The 19,677-nt window shown below is 36.8% G+C and overlaps 2 protein-coding genes across 3 annotated transcripts; both read right to left on the bottom strand.

Annotated features, from left to right (window-relative positions):
• Positions 1-850: 850 nt before the first annotated feature.
• Positions 851-5,659, bottom strand: LOC113742562 (exosome complex component RRP4 homolog). Its single transcript, XM_027270422.2, has 8 exons — positions 5,314-5,659; positions 3,409-3,642; positions 3,162-3,263; positions 3,025-3,070; positions 2,593-2,682; positions 2,180-2,245; positions 1,769-1,837; positions 851-1,476 (listed from the first exon to the last, which is right to left on the bottom strand). Exons 2-8 carry the CDS (start codon positions 3,567-3,569, stop codon positions 1,021-1,023), a joined length of 990 nt encoding a protein of 329 aa, XP_027126223.2. The 5' UTR covers positions 3,570-3,642; positions 5,314-5,659; the 3' UTR covers positions 851-1,020.
• Positions 5,660-6,535: 876 nt separating this feature from the next.
• Positions 6,536-19,471, bottom strand: LOC113742560 (TSL-kinase interacting protein 1-like). 2 transcript variants are annotated; one of them, XM_027270421.2, is made up of 15 exons: positions 19,101-19,471; positions 15,616-15,784; positions 14,521-14,720; positions 13,990-14,072; positions 13,841-13,888; positions 13,616-13,725; positions 12,718-12,802; positions 12,314-12,596; positions 10,749-10,883; positions 10,532-10,656; positions 10,204-10,442; positions 8,509-8,866; positions 7,485-7,904; positions 7,255-7,380; positions 6,536-7,010 (listed from the first exon to the last, which is right to left on the bottom strand). In XM_027270421.2, the coding sequence occupies exons 3-15, from the start codon at positions 14,654-14,656 to the stop codon at positions 6,789-6,791; spliced, it is 2,370 nt and encodes a 789-aa protein (XP_027126222.1). In that variant the 5' UTR covers positions 14,657-14,720; positions 15,616-15,784; positions 19,101-19,471; the 3' UTR covers positions 6,536-6,788. The 2 variants fall into 2 exon arrangements, with proteins under 2 accessions (XP_027126222.1, XP_027126221.1); XM_027270420.2 differs by lacking the exon at positions 15,616-15,784.
• Positions 19,472-19,677: the final 206 nt, after the last annotated feature.

Raw genomic sequence — 19,677 nt, 5'->3', positions numbered from 1 at the left:
TGATTTTTTTTTTATCTACAAACACAAAAATCATCAAGCATATTTGGATTTAAATCACAAGATTATAAAAAAAGTTTCAACTTTTAAAGATGTATTGGCTTATGATTGCATGTTTTATTACTATTTTTCATGCATTTTGAATGGATTAAATATAAATATTGTTGAAAATTTTTTTATTTATATACGTTTTAAGAACTATTATTTGTTCATGTTTAGTTTTAATATTATAGTCTTGTAAATGTTAAATTAGTTTTACAACTTAATAGTTATAGTAATTATATTAAGAAAATTAAGGAGTAATAAGTGAGCTTGGGCTAAGCTCGATTAAGGCTCACAACCCGAATATTATGTGAGTTGAGTATGAGTTTCACATTTACGAACCCGAAACTCATAGCCCGAATCCCGAAAATGATTCAAATTAAATGAGTTGAATTTAAGCTTATCAAAACCCGGCTCATTAGACCCGAATGACAGGCCTACATATGATCATCCACATGCTTTGGACCAAACAAGAAAGCTACTCCTGTCCAATACAATTTATTGCTTGCTTCACCAGTATGGGTGATGCTACTAGAGTATTACTATATAGTATGCAGATTGATTGATCTGTATAATAGGAGAGCGGAGGGTGGAGAAGAAGCCATCATAATTCGACACTTTTTTATAAAGCCACCCAGCACCAGCACCAGCACCCGCGCCCCCAAGTGAGAAAGTTGGAATGGATTGAAAAGCCAGCATGTGACAAACACAACCCACAAATACATGCACGCACAAATAGGACGCTTTCTTATGTTATCAAAGCAACTTGTCTTCATTGCCTTAGTAATTTGACGCTAACAAATCTGTCAAATGGTTCAAAAATATCTCAACAGAGAACACATTTAAATTTAGTTAAAAGCAAAGATGACTGCAACAAACTGAATCTCTTTTCTCTAACTCTCTCTTCGGAGAGATGGCTTTTGCCACCAGTTATAGGCATTTATAAATCAAACACTAATCTTAAACTACAGGGTCAGGATTTCATCTCTTTTTAGTTGCCAGGCTTCGACGTTCAGCTTCTTTCTCAGCAACGACGACGTAAAATTCTGCCCCAAGCATCTCATGTATATCAAGATTATGCGAGATGCTCAAATCAACTAACTCAGTTATCAATTCCACAGTAACCATGAAACCTAGAGTGGATAGTACTCTGACTGCATTTGCTATTCTACATATATGTTGCCTAATCTCTATTGATGTGTGACTTTGTTCTTGTTCACGGGAACTGACTGAACCACTTAAACTGGCATTTTCTTGCTCGGATTTGATCATTTGATCCAGTACCATGTCATCTTTGGCTTCAACATGTTCACCAACCCAAATGAATCCATTACAGCCAAGTATCAAGTCAACTCCATACTGGTCTAGGTGGTGGAAATGTTGTTTACGCCTCTTCACCAGATAAGGGGAGATTCTGAGTAATTGACCTCTATCAAGCTGTTGCAAAGAACAAAAGGAAACAAAATAAGAAACAAACAAAATGAGTAAGCTGAAAGTAATAAAAGTATTAGATTGCTAAGGAAAGTATAGTAGACGCACTGATCTAGATCAAGAGGCTAAAAAAGGATAGGGATTTGAGGTGCAGGTAATAGGAATTGGACATGGAGATAGCAACAGCATTAATAAACCCCAAGCCCAACTCCTTGAGACCCGAAACATCTCCTCTTTGGTTTTTTCAATAACCAGCACAAAAACACATTAATCCTGAAACCAAAGATCACGAATACACCTTTCTATACTTCTGACTTCTTGCTTGTAAGTACAGACTTCCATCATGCTGGAAACCACGGACTTCAGCCTGAAACAGCACAATCTTTGCTAAATGATCTATGTTAGGCATTTGAAGTATTAAATTCTCGAGATCCAAGTTCCTCAAAATTTATTGATTACTGGATATGATCAACATACAAGAGATTAATTTCCAAATGTCAAAAGATTCACATGCTGAAGATAATTGTTATGAAATTGAAGAAAAGAACAGGGCATTCAAGTTGATTGCTTTTCTTTGGGAGGGGGGAGGGGTGGTGTTTGCAATCCTAGATCACCATAAGACATATCAAAAAGGAAATCCTATAGCCTTATAACAGCAAATTCTGATACCAGGGCAGCAGCAAAAAAGGTGTACAATTGGTGGGCTTACACAAACAATGTCATTCTCTTCAAATATACTGCGCATGCTGAGTTCATCGACTGCAGTTCGGCGCCTCTGGAGAAGAAAATAATGAGATGGAGTAAGGAAAACTTTTGGATGAAATCAAATAGAACTCACACTCAGTCCGGTTCAAAAACCATATTCTTTTTATATCTTCACGGACAACAAATGGGAGTTCCCAGGAACAATAATGTTCTCAACCAGTGCCCCCCACCCCCTCCCCAAAAACCAACCGACCAAAAAATCAAAAAAAAAAAAAATTGGCGGTGAAGTTATTCTTGTAAGATGTGAAGCTCAAGTAATTAACTGTTTCAGCATAGTCTGGAATTGACAGTGTGTATAGACATTATAAATGAGAGACACTATGTAGTAAATGCATTTAAAAAGGAACTTGCAGATACCTGGATGCCATCAGGCAAGTTCATTGAAGAAAGCATCAATACTGCATCTTGGCTGAAATTGATCTCCAATCTCCAACGCTTAGGAGCCACCTTCAAAGATACACTTGCAGATAAAGAACCACCCACCAAAAGTGGAATAAAGAAAAACGAATTCACCAAAAACAAAAATATAGGAGTATAAGATATGGATCAGACTAGCCTCATGTTTAACAAACTTTACATGAACATTATCCCTCAATAATCAGAAAGCAACTAATTGGCTCCCAAAATTTTTCATTAAAAAAAGGCAACAATAATAAGTATCAAATTGGTTCTATATAACGTAAGCAGTATTAATGAATTTAGCAGTGTAATTTCGAATAAAAGCAAGGTTTCAAAGGAATGGGACAGAAATACAGGAGAGAATTCAACAAAGATGTGGTTAACATTCACCTCCATAACACGGCCAACAATAATATCACCTATCTCAGGCTTGTATCTGCAAAATAGGGTAGATAGAATTGAGAACAATGTATTTTCAAAAATTATCAGCGCTACAAAAGGTACAATTTTTCTACAGTTGGGGGTACCTTGCCCTGAGAGCACGAACATAGACAAGCTTATTCACGCGCTCAACCAATCCGCAGATGGTTGCCACCACCCGGCCATCCATCTCCGACGTCCCATGCCCCCTTCGCCCAATAAATCAAGAGGATTAGAGTTCGCCACCCATGATAGATTCCCATTTGAGATTTTCTCTCGACAATTATGAAATGACGGGTCAAAATATAAGACAAAATGCCGAAAAAGACAAAATTTTGTGTGACCAATATTTACTTGAGAACGCCGTCTTCGTAATTGATGGGAATGGTGTCGGCGACTGTGACGGAGGCATTGGAATTGTTGCTGGTGCTGGAGGAAAGGGATTCCAACTTCTCAAGTGCCGTTTCCAGTCTAAGCTTCTGGGTCTTGTTCAACGACAATTGAACGCCTCTCATCTCCCCAACTCCCTTTTACTTTCTTCTTCTTCTTCGTAGGTCTTGCCCCTTCTTCTTCTTCTTCTTCGTAGGTCTTGCGTGTGTGAGAGACAGTAGACAGACAGTAGATTATGATTCAGGAGTCAGGACTAAGAAGCGAGAAGATTCTTTGTAGGTTTTACGTTTCGCTTTACTGTAATTGCAACATGCACCCTTAAACTACATTTAATATGTAATTTACTCTTAAGTGTCAATATTTATGCGAACAATGTAATTTTAGTCCCAATGTTTAACTTTTTTTGGTGATTTGACGGCAACATTTTATAACTACTCTTGTACTATGAACAAAAGGGATAAATCCAACAGATTATCGTTCATATACTGTTATTCTTATACTATAGAGGAAGGAGATAGATTCAACGGAATCATTAAGAACAGAAGAAAACTAAACTACTTCCAATCTAGACAAGTGCACTGTGGCCAATGTTTTAAAACCCGGACCGTTAATTAAACCGGTGAAGTGAAAGGGTCGACGTTCAACCGGTCGAACCGATTCAACCCCGGTTCAATAAATAAATAAATAAATAATATATATATATATATATATATATATATATATAGACACACACATACCTGTGCACAGAATAAGATATAAATGCTAAACCACAATTAACATAAGAAAACTCCATAATTAACAAAATTGATCGGAGGTCTTCCTTAGTTTTGATGTGTCAATATTTTGGACTGACCTCACATAATAGAAAACTCCATTTCATAACTTTAACTTATCCAAAGTTGCATCTTGCCTTCGTTTACTTAAAATAATTTCTATAGGCTATGTATAACTTTAAGAAGCAAAATGTCCTATCCACACTGGATAAACCTTCTGTTGAGTGATGTAGCTATCCAAGAATGGTGCCACTAAGTAGGTATCAAATAGCATTTTCTTCCTTTCAATGATTCAGGAAAATTCCAACAACCAGAAAATGATTATATTCTGATAAGTGGACTTCAGCCACCAAGTACAAATGCATAAACAAGTCATTTAACTTGTTTGTCGGCATGCTGAACATGCTAACCAACATTTCCGCAGTTGCTGTACTAGAGACAGCCCAGCCATTTAGAGAAATCCAATTAAACTAAGATGTTTAAATTATCTCTTGCCTGATTCTACAGCTAGTTCGCCATTCTGAAATTGTCTCACAAATGCTATTCCCCATCAAAATTAAAGGAAATACATGAAACACAGAACTGTATCTGAACACACATTCTTTTTGTGCAATTTTCTTCCTAGTAAACTTTCGGTTGCTGCACAGATTTTTTTTTCCCTCAGCCAAGGGTCCATTTTCCTAGCTAAATTCACAGGCAGCTTAAGTATCATGTATATTTGACTTGTAAGAGGTTATTACAGAATTTTACCTTCCTTTTTCCTCCTAGAATTTGAAAGTTGCAGCCTGCACTTTTAGTTCCTGCTTCAGTTCTCCTAAGCCGCACCAGTCACTCATTTTTTCCTCACTTTTGGCTCACGGTTTCGAGGTTACAAGCCGGAGAAATAAAGCTAGCAAATTTTTAATTCTCTCCCTCACTCTCTCGGTTGCAAACTGGAAGCAAGGAGGAACCAGAAATGTTTTCTTTCTTCTTCAATTTTATGTTCCAGCTAAGCATTATAATTGCTACAATCTTCAAGCCAGGCAACAGAGCCAACTAACGAGTAAAAAAAAAAAAAATTGCAGGACAAACAGACTTATCTAATTTGAGGACAAACCAGATCTTTTGTGAAGAATGGAGTGAAGACTTCCCTCCCTTCCGCCCCGCCTCTCCACAATGAAACTGCCGCTGTCGCGGCCCCTGCCGCAAATGAAGCTGCCCACGCAACCGACAAAAATCTCTAGCAACACCTTCGAATCGGCTGTGAAGTTGGGGGATTTGGAAGGAGCCCGGCGCTATGGAGCAAATGCGGCGGATGAGAAAATTGTGAAGATTGAAGACTTGAGAGAAGACTAGGAGCAACAAAAATCTCCAGCAACACCTTCGAATTGGCTGTGAAGTTGGGGGATTTGGAAGGAGCCCGGCGCTATGGAGCAAATGTGGCGGATGAGAAAATTGTGAAGACTGAAGACTTGAGAGAAGACTAGGTTTAGTTGTTAATTTCGATCAAAATTCAGTCAATATTGTGAAAATTTAAAAAACCGCGGTTCACGGTTCGATCCGAATTTTACGGTTCGAACGGTTTTTTACGATTTTGACCGGTTCTAGGACAAAGTCAACATAAGCTATGAATCGGACCGGACACATGGCCGGTTCGCGGTTCGACCGGAAAAACCGGCCGGTCCGATCCTTTTTTGAAAACATTGACTGTGGCACTCATTGAATTTAAGAAGTTAGGAACTTCTGATGTTTGATACTGACAAGGGAATATCATCCTTCGAACAGCATCTCAAAAAGAACTTAAAGTCTCCATTGGTTTAATTCTTGATTATTAATATCTTATAAGATTATTAAACTATGTTTCGATTATCTTATAGTATTACCAAATTGTGCAACAATTATCTTATAGTATTGCCAAATTGTGCCACATTGTTGAAATAAATAGTGTTTTTCTAGTACTTAAATTTATATCCATCTTACCACTTAATTACCTTGTACAAGTACGCTAGATCATTTTACGAGTATTGAAGTTTTTGCTTCAGTACGGGGGGAATGGTTTGTTGACGATCATTTTTCCGAGAATTGATTATTCAAATTGTTTAAGTGGGTTGCAGTTACAACTATATTTTTTTGATTGTATGAGGGGACTTCCCGTTGACAAGACAAGCTCTTCTGTTATAATCTGGTGCTAAAGATCAGTCAAACTTTAACTTGCAAGTTTAACGATCTATACAGAAAGAGAGCGGGAAAAACGTAATGTACAATTTCCTAATATAACTCTTTGATTAATTAAGAAAAGCAAATAGATTAAAATTACCGTATTTCTGCACAAAAGGAGATGAAAGAACAAAATGTACATGCTTATATTAACAAAAAAAAATATATATAACAAGTCAGGAAGCGACTCAAACTTTCCGCCGTTTGCATCTGGAACAGTTTCATTTGAATAAACTCCATCATGCATGTCAGAATTCTCTACTACTATATACTTCTGTCAGTTGAACCAGGGAAAATATTCATCCTGGTGTTTTGGACCAAAAGGAGGCTTACCCACTTCCCCTGCTAGACTTTTCTTCAGAGTTTGGTCACATTTCAAACTTGAGTGCTGATTTTGTGGTCGGAAGCAATCTCTCCAGCTTCAACAGCCGATGCAGACTCTTTCTTGTCCGACCCAAAAAAGGAGCAACTCTGGAATGCATCCAGACTGCTAGCTATGAGGCGGTTCAAGCCACCAAGACTATCACTTAAAATCAGATCATCACTACGATATCTACAGGAAGATATGTCCAAATCTAGTGCGCCTAAAGAATCAGGCTGCAAAATTGAAAGATGGAATGAGGTCATAGGTGCCAAAATCCTACATCAGAAAAATATCTGTAATATTACATAATTTTAGCAAATTTTCTCGTGTTCTTTCGAAATAAAATAACTAAATAAGTGTACTAGTTTGATATGAAAAAAGCAAAAAAGACAACCATCTTTCCACTGGATTTATACGAGGCATTTGATTGAAACCAGTAGAAACACGAACTAGGAAAGCAAAGGGTCAAGAATGTACCCAGTAAATGTCAGTAAGCCCATTGAGATCCCTCTGAGAGTCATCAAAAGAATGTTGATCGGCATGACACTTATCCACAATGTCTCCATGCATGGGATCATCAGGTAAGGGTTCCTCAGGATCAGACTGCTAGGCCAACCAAAAATGGATATGTTATATCTGAACTCAAATTGCAAGAATTTGATACTAAGCAGGAAATAGATATTGCAAGAATATCTGTATGCAATTACCTCCTGTGCTTTACCAGATGCAGCCGAACTTGTACTGGTAATCTCTCTGGATGTCTCTGGAGGAGAAATTCTTGATGCATTTTGAAATTCTTCAGAGAAAACACTGTTCTTCTGAAACACAAAAGCATCACATGTTTCTTCACCATCCCATATAGAGGATGTATTAGTGTGAAGAGGTGGCTGCAAAGCAGATCGGCTTTGATGTTTATATATATGAGCAGCAATTGCAGCATCAAAGGAGTCACAGCTAAATGGAATCTGCTGAAGGCAGTGAGAGTTCCTTAATTCTGTTGAATCAATGCAATTTACTTCTCCATTGTGAGATGCCTCAGTGAGCAGATCCCCAATGCTTATGTTGGTTAGGCTATCAGCCCACTCCCCAGCTGACAAAGCAACAGTCTTGTGTGGCCTCAAGTCATCCTAAAAAAGCACAAATAGGAAATTAGATAGAATTGCAACAAAGGGACCAGCCATTCCTCGGACTTTGAGATGCGCGAAAAGTTATACATGGTATGAAGCTAAGAAAATCACCCATTTATTTCCAACAAAATATTACAGGCATATCATAGTTTTATAGCAGACTATCTATTTCACAACTTCAATATTTTCTGATAGTTTGAGGCAGAAATAGGCAGTAATGCTACCACAAGTCCACAATGATAGACAACAGCTTTATGCCACTTTCAGCAAACCACAAAAGTATATTACCAAGTGTTACTTAATCTATACCTAGCACTTTATAAACCCCCCCGGCGCCCCCCAAAAAAAAAATCACGGGTTGTCCAGAAACAGTTGGAACAGCAATCACAACTAGGAAAAATATCGATCTATTACAGGCATACATAATTGTAATTTCAGGTAGTGCAAATTTCACTTGAGAACTAGATTAATATAGAACAATTGCGAGGCCAAGTTGACTGAAGCTTCAAGAGAGAGAGTTAAACAACAGAAACCTCCAGTGCGCTGAACATATTAGTTTAAGATGTTCTAAAAAAACTAGGAGCTAAAATGACGAATACTTTACCAGATTTTCCTCTTGTACCACGACTGTGTCAGTTGTACTCTCTCTTCTGTTCAATACATGTGCTGCAGTATGATTAGAGGATTTGACTGTATTCACATCTGGACCTATGCCAGCACAACCAATGGTATGATTGGGCAATCTTGAAGGAGTCAAGGTGGTCATTTTTGCAGCAGACAGCAAGCCTTCATGGATACCTAAAAGGTTCTCTGCTTCCTGATAAGTAGGTGGACTCGATTTTGGTGTTGTATCCACAATCTGCTCATTCACAATAGATGTCTCCGTATGGTGCTGAGTAGGGCATGATAATGATGCAAGAGATGTTGCAGATCCAGGATCAGCATGAGGAAACCAACCATATCTAAAGGGAAAGAAAAAATGATCATCATTGAAATCGCTCTCCAGAATTTGTTCTCACAAGAAGAAAATTGGTTTTTTTTTTTGGGGGGTGGGGGGAAATGCACAAGCACCCCTTGTAGTTTAGTAAGTATAGACAAAACCTCCCACAGTTTGGAAACCCACACTTTAGCTCCTTATGGTTCCAACTAAAGTGAAATGGTAAGTTTTTTTTTTTTTTGTCACATTTAATGGTCTAATGCCAATAGTCAGCATTTTTATATGGAATAATGATGAAATTATCAGATTGCCCTTTAAATTGAGGTAAAATTGAAATTACAAAAGAAAACTTGGGGTCAAAATTAAAATTCTGTTCTCTCCTATCTCCTTCAGTACATTCCTTTCTCACTCGTCGCTCCTTCCTCCCCTTTCCCCACCGTCATCCTCCCTCTACTCTCCTGCCCCCCTTAAAATTCACATCCCATCCCTGTGACCAGATGAATAGCCCAACTGCGCCATTCAACTTCCGCTTATCCATGTTCCAACCAAATTCCCCAATCACCAGCAATGGGCAAATTTGGGTGGAGGCCAACTCAAGTTGACCATTGGATCCTCATCAATTCCAGCACAAAAGGGAAAATCAAATAAATTATTTAAATCAATCTCTCACAAGCAGGTGATGACAGGTGGGAGAGCTGCAGGAGGGAAAACTCTAATTGCTATCCTATTGTCACAAGTCAATTCAGTAATTTTGCCGGAAAAGGAAATGATAATTGCTAATAGAGCATATCCTCATTTATGCCAAAAAGAAAACTTTCTTGGGTTGAGCAGAGTAGCAAAGCAACCAAAATAGAAACATATTCAGTTTGAGAACAACCTCTTTATTGATTGCTTCATTTGCTGTCCCCACAGGTATGCACCTTTAAGTTTTGAATATTTTAGCAATCCAACATCTTTAGAGAATCCAGATGTCATGTTTACAACAATCTTGCTGAAACATAAGAACATCCCATGATTCACACACACACACTCTCTCTCTCTCTGGTGCTCTTATGTCTGGCTTCTACAGTGCTGGGAAAGCCACCGGGGAAGGGGAGGGTAGAGGTGGAGGCAAGAGGCTCTTTTCATACTATTAATTCACCTAAAAATTGAATTACTAATTTAACCTTTACAGCTGTTAAACATAACAGAAAATTTAACATTTCATAATAGTACAAGCACAAGGAGTTGGATTCTAGGTTTCCAAAACTATAGGGAGTTAATGTGTATATTCGCCTAACCATACAGGATTCTTTTGTACTTTACCCTTTTTTTGGCCAGTTGGGGGGGTGGGGGGTGGGGGGTGGGAGGAGGATAGAGTACCTGAGGCGGAAAACTGGAGGGTTTCCAATTTGCGCATATACATCTGAAGCACTAAGAACTGAATCTTTAGCCCATTTGGGACAGCTAACTTGGTTCGCTTGTTGTACAAAGTATGGCAAGAGCATTAGTTCTCCAGATGCTATGCTTGACTGACCCCATTTGCGATTAAGATGTTCCAGTACAGAAGATATCTTCTTTCGTGTACTCAAAGTCAGCTCCAGGTATGGATTATGTTTATCCTGTGAAAGGATAAAAGCCAGATTTCAAGTTCTGAGTTATACAACTTCCCTTAGATTGGCACAAGAAAACACATAACTAAATAACCCACCATTTCCAAGGCTCGTCGGGTAGCTTCATCAACGGGGAATAGCTGGAGCTTAAGTTTCATTGAACTCTGCATATTGTTCAGGATTGAGGGCATGTCTTTTCCACAGTAGTCAAAAGCATTTTGCACTGAGAAGTAATGAGCAAGTTCAGATAAAATCTACAAGTTTACAAATAAGTCCTAATCCAATCAGCTTCAGAAAATCACACTGGCAACTCACCATGAGCATCCTCGACATGTTCAACCTCTCTATCTGTGGCAGTTCTCTCTAAATGTTCAGCAGCATCAGCAACCAAAGAAACCCCGGCAATCGCAGCCTTCTCCCATCTTTTATAGGCAGCTTTTGATGTAGCACCTGCGACAGATTACCACAAGATAAGCCAGAATGGTGATGACCATGCATCAATAATTCTTAAAGAGCTTCAATCACTTAGGTGCAAAAAGAACAGAAGCCTGTCAACATAATATACGGAGTCAATAGGATCAATTAAAATCAAAGCCTATCATGGTAAATACCAAGGATGATTGCTTGATCCCTTCAACTATGCTCAAAAGCCTGGAGAAACAAGTTTCATCATGCATTTAAAAGCATACTTCACTACTCATAGAAAAATCAAAACAAGCAGCAGACTATTACCCCATGTGAAGACTTTTTTTTTTCCTTTTGTTACACCCAATGCACTGAGGCTGCACCACCTCAGGACACCTGTATCAACTCAAAGTACATTAATGGCCACACTTACAAGTCAGATCTACATTAAATTTTTGTTGTTACACCTGTATATGCAATTCAATCACCTGACCAAGATTCCAGCTTTTACGCTGAAGACTTTTCCCAAACAATAATCTTTCATAACGTCTATACTTAAAGCTGTGAAGTGCTACAATGCCAGGTAACAGATCTATGCGGCAACCACTCCACTCAAGGGCCTCACTTTCATATAATCATCAACTCACACCTTTAAAATACAACTAAAACCACATGAAAACGTGTAAATTCTTCACAGCTTTCTAAATTAACATCACAAGCATTTCCTAAAGGAGTTCTCATAGAATTTCGTACTACCTGTCAAATTCTTCAAAAGGTTTACATGCAATTTCTACAGAAGTACATTGTATCAACTAGTTCAGGAGCATTCTTCTGCCTGGTATACAACCTGCCTTAAACTTTCTCTCTCTGTTATGCCATGATTGACTAAACTAATAATTCTACATCCTCTAAATGACAGCAGACTTTTCCCTGAATTGCTGTCCTATCCAACACAAAAGGAGAATTTGGGGAAAGAAAATATGAAAATCTCTTTTACTTGCGTTTAGGAAAAAAGAATCAGAACTTATTCTCCCAAAAATAGTTAAACTTGCACTTAAACCTCTTTGAAAGCATTTAAATCCATGACGAATACAGCTTTTGGGATCATAAAACTAGGATAACACTGGTGGTAAAAAGAAGTCAAATTTATATTTGCAGTTAAATTAGCATCACTTAATTGATTTTTTAGCATAAAAAAAAGATATCACCACAAGTAGGTTCGCCATTACATATTATAAACTTAAAATAAGCAGCTGCTCATATTCAATTCTTGTATTCCAACATCGTAAGCAACATTTAGAATCTAAAAAAAGACGCCCAAACAAGACTTCAATGATGAGATGCACCAAATATAATCTATCAATATCCTTTTCCTTTACAACTAGAATAAAACAGTTAAGACATCAAAATAAAAAGAAAAGAAAAACTGTCACATACTACAGCATGCCAACCATAAAACTTGTGAAGTAAGTTACCTGCTTTGCGCTGATACCTAGCTGTCTTAAGAGCAGAGGGGCCTGATTTATAGTTGCCTCTGTTGATGCCTACATTTAGATGGCGGTGTATAGAGGATCCTTTCCCAATTCCAGGTTTTGGAATGTTTTGACCATCTATAAGAACGTCTTTGACCACGCGGCTTTCATGGCATGAAACTTTACCCTGGTTTGGGAGGCCAGTTGGAGCAGTTATAGAACTGTTTTCTCCCTGAGAAGCTCTCTTTCTGACATTCTTCTTCCTATCTTTCAAGAGTTGGGTTTCCTTCAAGAGAAAGTAGCTATAGTAACTAAATCAACAAAAAAGATCAAAACCTAATGTGCCCACAATGGGCACCAGAAAGCTTTTTAAAAAAGATTATGGCTACAATTTGGTCCAGGCTTACCAAAGTCTCTACAAACAACTTGAATCTTCGGGGTTTCAGGTGAAGCTTTGATGCTTTGCAGCTGTACTTCTCAAGTAAAGACCACCTACAAACCAAAAAACCAAATTTATGAGATGTACATTTTGAATAAATTAGCACATGTAGACACTATCCAGACAAACCAAAAACCACTCAAGTACAACCATTCACATTTCGCTTGTCAAGCTGAATAGAAATAACCCCTCCGAAGAGTTACGATTTTACTACTTAGCATGAGGTAGATGAGGTGCTTGCTAATGTGCACTTAATGATAAACAAGTTTTCCAACTTCTGACAGGTTGTGATTTTCTGCACACTGAGAGCATGACAGAGGACCCTAGCTGAAATCTCATATTTCAGGACAATTAAAAGTTACTAGTACATCATTTTTAACATTTACGAACAAAATTCTTCCTGTGCCATTCATCCTAAAAATAGTTCTGGACAGTTTTTGGGGGCAGAAGCATCTCATTCTTCAATTCCTTACTTTTTACCTTTCATTGCTTGGACAAGTTTTCCACAGCCTTATTCAATTAAAAGGAACAAAAAGACAGGTATGTAAATTACCTTCAAAATTTTGTTCTTGACGACACATACACCTCAGAACAGGTCACAAGTATGACACGACCAAAACTTCTCAACAAAATCATTGTTGTGACCATAAAAAACAAAAAAAGCATGCCTCTCCTCTATGCACAGATGGTGCTCATCCTGAGTTTTACAAATTTCCAAATAAAATGACTCCTGACAACTTAATAGATGAATACTATCATGGCTTGTTGCATAGAAGACTCTAGCCTATACACTAAAGCAATTAAGCTAGAATGATAACAGAAAGCTTGAAACAGACAGAAGAAAGTTTAATTGAATATAAAATTACCATCGAAGCATTGCAGCATTGGTATCCTTAGAGTTTTTGGCATCAAGGCAAAGTTCTGGACCCAGCAATTTGTTCATACGCCTTACAAGGCGATAGTAATAATGCCTGACCTAAAACCCCAATTTCAAGGAGAACGAGAATACAAGAAAAGCTAAATCATGATTTAGACATAAAAAAAATCAAGATACTAAGAGATAGAAACTCAAATATCAACAGTAAGTGCACCTGATCCTTGTTTTTACTCTGAACACGACAAGTTATTTTTTCGAAGTTCTGTCAAAGAAAACATCATACTCATCATTATGTCAATAATTACTGTAAGAATCTAAAAGAACATATTGGGTTAATCAACATTAAAAATAAAAGTAGATTGCCTTGCCCACTTGTCGAAGAGCAGAGAAAAAACTTTCTTCCTCTTGATGGGTCCAAGCAGCCCATTGTCGTGTTGGCCTTTTTACTGAATTAGAAGATAGAATGCTCGTTAAAGTTCAACACCTCAAAGTATCAGTTATACAAGACAAATTTAGACATAAGTCGGTGAACATGGTCACACTCTCCTGAAGAAAGAGAAATAAACACACATAAAATTACTCAACAGATCAATTGCAAGAAAAAAGGATAATAGAACTTGCAAAGAATATGAAATTAGGAAATTAAGAAGAACGTTGAGGGATCAGGCAAACCAAAATCAATGAAACAGGAAACTGAAAGATTACAACATGGCTAAACACAGATCTTTTTCTCTGCATGAAATTTCTTCGGAGAACATAATGCATTCAAGACACTTTAGTCAGTATGGGACAAGAAATATGTTAAATCAGGAGCAGTTCATAGTATAAATGCCGTGTGTCTGAAATGTATGGAGCTAATAATGAAATGATTAAGCAACCAATCACATCACAAACCTGGCAGAGTTGAGGCATTTTTGTCTTGCAAGGATATGGTTGAACCAGGAATTCCTTCTTTTACATGATTCTCGGGATGGAGGCATGAATTGCAATCCAAGGATATCTGTGGCTCCGTTTGCATTTTTAAGGTCATCACGAGAACACTCGAATTTAGTATTTTCCAGTTTTCAACATCACGTAAGCTAGTTCCTCAAAATCTGCATCAAAATATCAGCACACAAGAGGAAATATTTGTGAGAATCAATACAAAATGATAGTTGATCAAAGTCAAGGTCATTGATATCTAGGTGAGTGAACTTACTAGCATAGATGAGTTATTTTGATAGACTATATGTAAAATTCATCTTAGAATTTGTGGCATATTCAACCTTAAAATAGACTTGACAGGCTAGTTAATTGCATACGACAATGCCAATAATAAAAGTCTGTAACTTCAGCCATATCCAAATGAATGACAGAATATTCCACACCAACTAATGCAATTGAACACCGACACTTTTCTCATGTTGCATTATGCTGGGTATAATTTGCAAAAGGTGAAGTATGGATGTATGATTTTACGTGATCCATTTCTTACACAAAACATGATTCATTCAATAGTCAAAATTTGACTCAGCACAAGAAAAGCTACCCAAGAGTCCACAAAATTGGGTTAAACAACGTCAACAGCTCTCAACACACAAGACTTTTTTAATCAGGAAATTAACATTGGAACCACAACCATAACACATTTTAAGTTAAGATGACAGCCAAAGTAAAGAGTACTATGGCAGAAAATTTAATTGCAATACGGCCTTAAATTCCACATTACAAAAAGAAATAGAACAAACGTTTTTCTTTTTTGAGAAATAGAACAAATTTGAATTAAAATATTAGATTTAATTTTAAAAAAGAAATCAAAATAGATCGCAAATTCAGCTCCCGAATTGCCAATAAAAGAAAACCAAAACCTCAGTATTACAGGATAAGAACAAAAAATAAAGCAGGATATAAGAAGAAGCAGTAGCATAAGAATATGTAAATCTATTCAACTAAGTATCTACTAATTAATCCCTAATCAAGATTGTAATACACACAGAGAAGGAAAATTACCATAGATTTCAGCTGAAGTGAGAAATCAGTGTGCAGAAACAACCCAATTGGAAGAAAACGGTAGGGTTCCAGTGGCGGTTCAGGCAGGGCGGAGTTGATGATTGATGGCCGATAGAGATGAAGAAGCCTTGAAGATTACGAATTAGGGCAAAGAATTTGGGGGAAAGGTCTGGAAAATTAAGGGCATGTTTGGTATTAGCATTTTTCTGTTTTTTCCAAAGCAATTTCTATGTACCTCACTCTGTTAGTTTCTGCTTACACAAGGACAAAATATGAACCTACGTGTTCTCACTTATCACTCTACAAAATCTCAGAAATAAGAAAAAGGGTAAATTACACTAACCCCCTTATAGTTTTGATAAAAATCACAAACCTCCCTTCTTGATTTTGAAATAGTAGGGTTTTTGCTTATCAAAATTTTCTTTGAAACTTCGTTAATATGGGGGTTGTTTTACATTTTTAACTTTTAGCAAGAACAATTCATTTAGTTGGTTGACAACAATTATCATTGGGAATTGTAAAAGGTTATTGGGATGTATGTAACACTTTATTTGGATAGGAGGTTATCTGAAATATTATTTGTATTAAGTACCATAGCACTTTTTATGATATGATGTATATGAGACAAAAAAGTCATTAGAAAGATAAAAAGTTGATTTAAAAAATGTAATTGTGATGCTTTTTGTGGATTTGTAGAGTTTGACCAACCTTTGATTTTAGTCATAGCATGAACAACTTAGATAAAAGCTTGTTTCTTACTTAGAAAATAAAAAATGGGACACGTAAGAATCTGAACTGTCCATCCACTTGGAAACTGTACAACAATATTTTGAAGCAGTAGTAATTGACTTAGCTGATCGCATTGTCCAGGAGTTGCTTGTGATATGTTTAATGGGCACACCATGCTTAATGAGGACCACGACAAAATACTTTAGCGAAATGGAAAACATTTAGAAGCTATATGGATTGCATTTTCGGGGAGTTTTCGTAGAAAAATAATAATGTTATTTTAATTTTCTTACACAGCAATAACAACAAAAAGACTGTACACCAAAAGGGCTTCATTTTTTAATGCATTTACCGATCGAAACTACAATCAATGGAGCCCAACAAGAAAAGCATGCAAGATTTGTAAAAATAGAATTAAGGAGTTAAACCTGCAAGATTATCAACTGTTTCATACAAGAAATTAGAGCAGCTATCGCATATAGGAGGATTACCTACCAGATAAAAACAAATAAATTGTTATATGAAACATAGAGTGATAAATATGATTACAACAAGATATACCTGACACATTTAGTTTATTGATTCTTCTACATTTACAGTTGGACGACTTAGAGTGATAAGTGAGAACACGTAGGTTCATATTTTGTCCTAGTGTAAGCAGAAACTAATAGAGCGAGGTACATAGAAATTACTTTGAAAAAACAGAAAAACGCTAATACCAAACATGCCCTTAATTTTCCAGACCTTTCCCCCAAATTCTTTGCCTAATTCATAATCTTCAAGGCTTCTTCATCTCTATCGGCCATCAATCATCAACTCCGCCCTGCCTCTGGAACCCTACCGTTTTCTTCCAATAGAGTTTTTTCTGCACACTGATTTCTCACTTCAGCTGAAATCTATGGTAATTTTCCTTCTCTGTGTGTATTACAATCTTGATTAGGGATTAATTAGTAGATACTTAGTTGAATAGCTTTACATATTCTTATGCTACTGCTTCTTCTTAAATCCTACTTTATTTTTTGTTCTTACCCTGTGATACTGAGGTTTTGGTTTTCTTTTATTGGCGATCCAGGAGCTGAATTTGCAATCTATTTTGAATACTTTTTAAAAATTAAATCTAATATTGTAATTCAAATTTGTTCTATTTCTCAAAAAAGAAAAACGTTTGTTATATTTCTTTTTGTAATGTGGAATTTAAGGCCGTATTGCAATTAAATTTTCTGCCGTAGTACTCTTTGCTTTGGCTGTCATCTTAACTTAAAATGTGTTATGGTTGTGATTCCAATGTTAATTTCCTGATTAAAAAAGTCTTGTGTGTTGAGAGCTGTTGACGTTGTTTAACCTAATTTTGTGGACTCTTGGGTAGCTTTTCTTGTGCTAAGTCAAATTTTGACTATTGAATGAATCATGTTTTGTGTAAGAAATGGATCACGTAAAATCATACATCCATACTTCACCTTTTGCAAATTATACCCAGCATAATGCAACATGAGAAAAGTGTCGGTGTTCAATTGCATTATTTGGTGTGGAATATTCTGTCATTCATTTGGATATGGCTGAAGTTACAGACTTTTATTATTGGCATTGTCGTATGCCATTAACTAGCCTGTCAAGTCTATTTTAAGGTTGAATATGCCACAAATTCTAAGATGAATTTTACATATAGTCTATCAAAATAACTCATCTTTGCCTTTTTCCTCTTCGCATAGCAGACACGAATGCTACACAATTAGTGTTTTTTTTTTTTTGGTATTTTCAGCTTTGTTTGGAAAGTGGAGAATCCTCGCAAGTGGTTTGGTGCCTTTTGTTCCTTTGCATCCTGGTAAATACATTTCTTTCCATTCTTTTTTTCTTTATTTTTTTGCACCACAGACATATATACTGATCAGTAATTTTTTTTTCTAATTTTCAGCTTTGGTCCGAAAATAGAAAAGGTTTTGCAGTGAAATTTCTGTTCATTCCAGGTTAGTTTACCTCTGATTTGTATCATTAATTTGCTGAAATTTTTGTTAATATTATATGGGCTGATATTTTAAATATTTTTCCAGGTTAGTTTTCCAGTAAAAGAGACTTTTTCTCTTGACATCTAAACAAAAGGTTGGATTTGTGTGTGAAGGTCACATCATTAGCAAACGGCTTAGCAAAGAAACATCCAAATTTTCTTCAAGTCTGAGAGAAAAATATTTGCATTTAGCTAGTTAAGTTAAGGATCATTCATTACATTCAACAAAAAGTTATGAAAGAGAGATTGCAGGTTGTTCTATTCTCTTATAAGGAGAATTGCAATTACCCCATCCCTTGTCTTTAAGTTTTTTGGTAAGTACGCTTCTTTATCTAGTAATGTCTTCTGAATTCTGATTTAGTCTCTAATCATTAATTCATTACTATAAAATAATAATACTCCTAATTCTGATTTCTTCAACAAGTTCAATGGGAAGATTTATATGGTAGCAGAGTCTCGATTATCAGAGCTTCCTATGGAGAAGGCAAAAAAGAGTGTACCTAATGGACCCGTTAATGATTCTGAGAGCACAAATCCTAAGACAAGTGCTGGTGCTTCAGAACCGTCAATAATTTTCAAGCAAGAAAACCAAATTTTCACAAATCCTAATGGACCCGTCAATAATTCCCTTCAACTCAATTCAATCAAAGGCAATATATGTTCAAATACCAAGAAAACCAAATACAAATCACAACTTTATCAATCACCATCTCCGCACGTATCAATTTTCAAGCAAGAAAATAACCAGACTCACATGTGACTTTAATTGAAGTGCTGGTGCTTGAGCTTCAGTGTGGTGGCAGGCTGGTAGCACGAAAATTGGAGAAGAACGGGTGCTGGAGCTTCAAGCTTTGAAGCTTGAAACGGCCAAAATCCGGCGGCAACAGAGGATTTCGTAGCTTGATATTCTTACCGAAGCAATGGCTGCTGGAGCTTGAAGCCTTGAAGCTGTCGGCTGTAGCTTGTGGGTTCTTGGTAGAAGCCGCAGCGATTTGTCTTGTGGGTTCTTGATAAGAGCTGTAGCCGAAGCTTGAGGTGATTTGATGGTTTAAATTAGGGATTTGATTTGGGCAGCGGAGAGGAGAAGAGAAACGACACAGGTCTGCTTGAGGAGAAGACCCGAAGCTTTTTTACGGAACCTTTTTACTTTGAGGCAAAATTTGTTAAAACATTGCAACTAAGGCCTGCAATTCTTTGATAAATTACAAGACTACCTCAAATATTTTCATTTACTTACAAAATGAGCCTTGTATTTCACAAATTAGCAAAAATTTGTGGGATCGAAGTAGGATTGTAGGATCGTACGATTCTACACGATCTTACCGATCCTA

This window comes from Coffea arabica, chromosome 4e (assembly GCF_036785885.1).
Source record: "Coffea arabica cultivar ET-39 chromosome 4e, Coffea Arabica ET-39 HiFi, whole genome shotgun sequence".
Classification (NCBI taxonomy): Eukaryota; Viridiplantae; Streptophyta; class Magnoliopsida; order Gentianales; family Rubiaceae; genus Coffea; species Coffea arabica.
The sequence above is the reverse complement of the archived record's forward strand: the minus strand, read 5'-3'. Positions and strand labels throughout refer to the sequence as shown.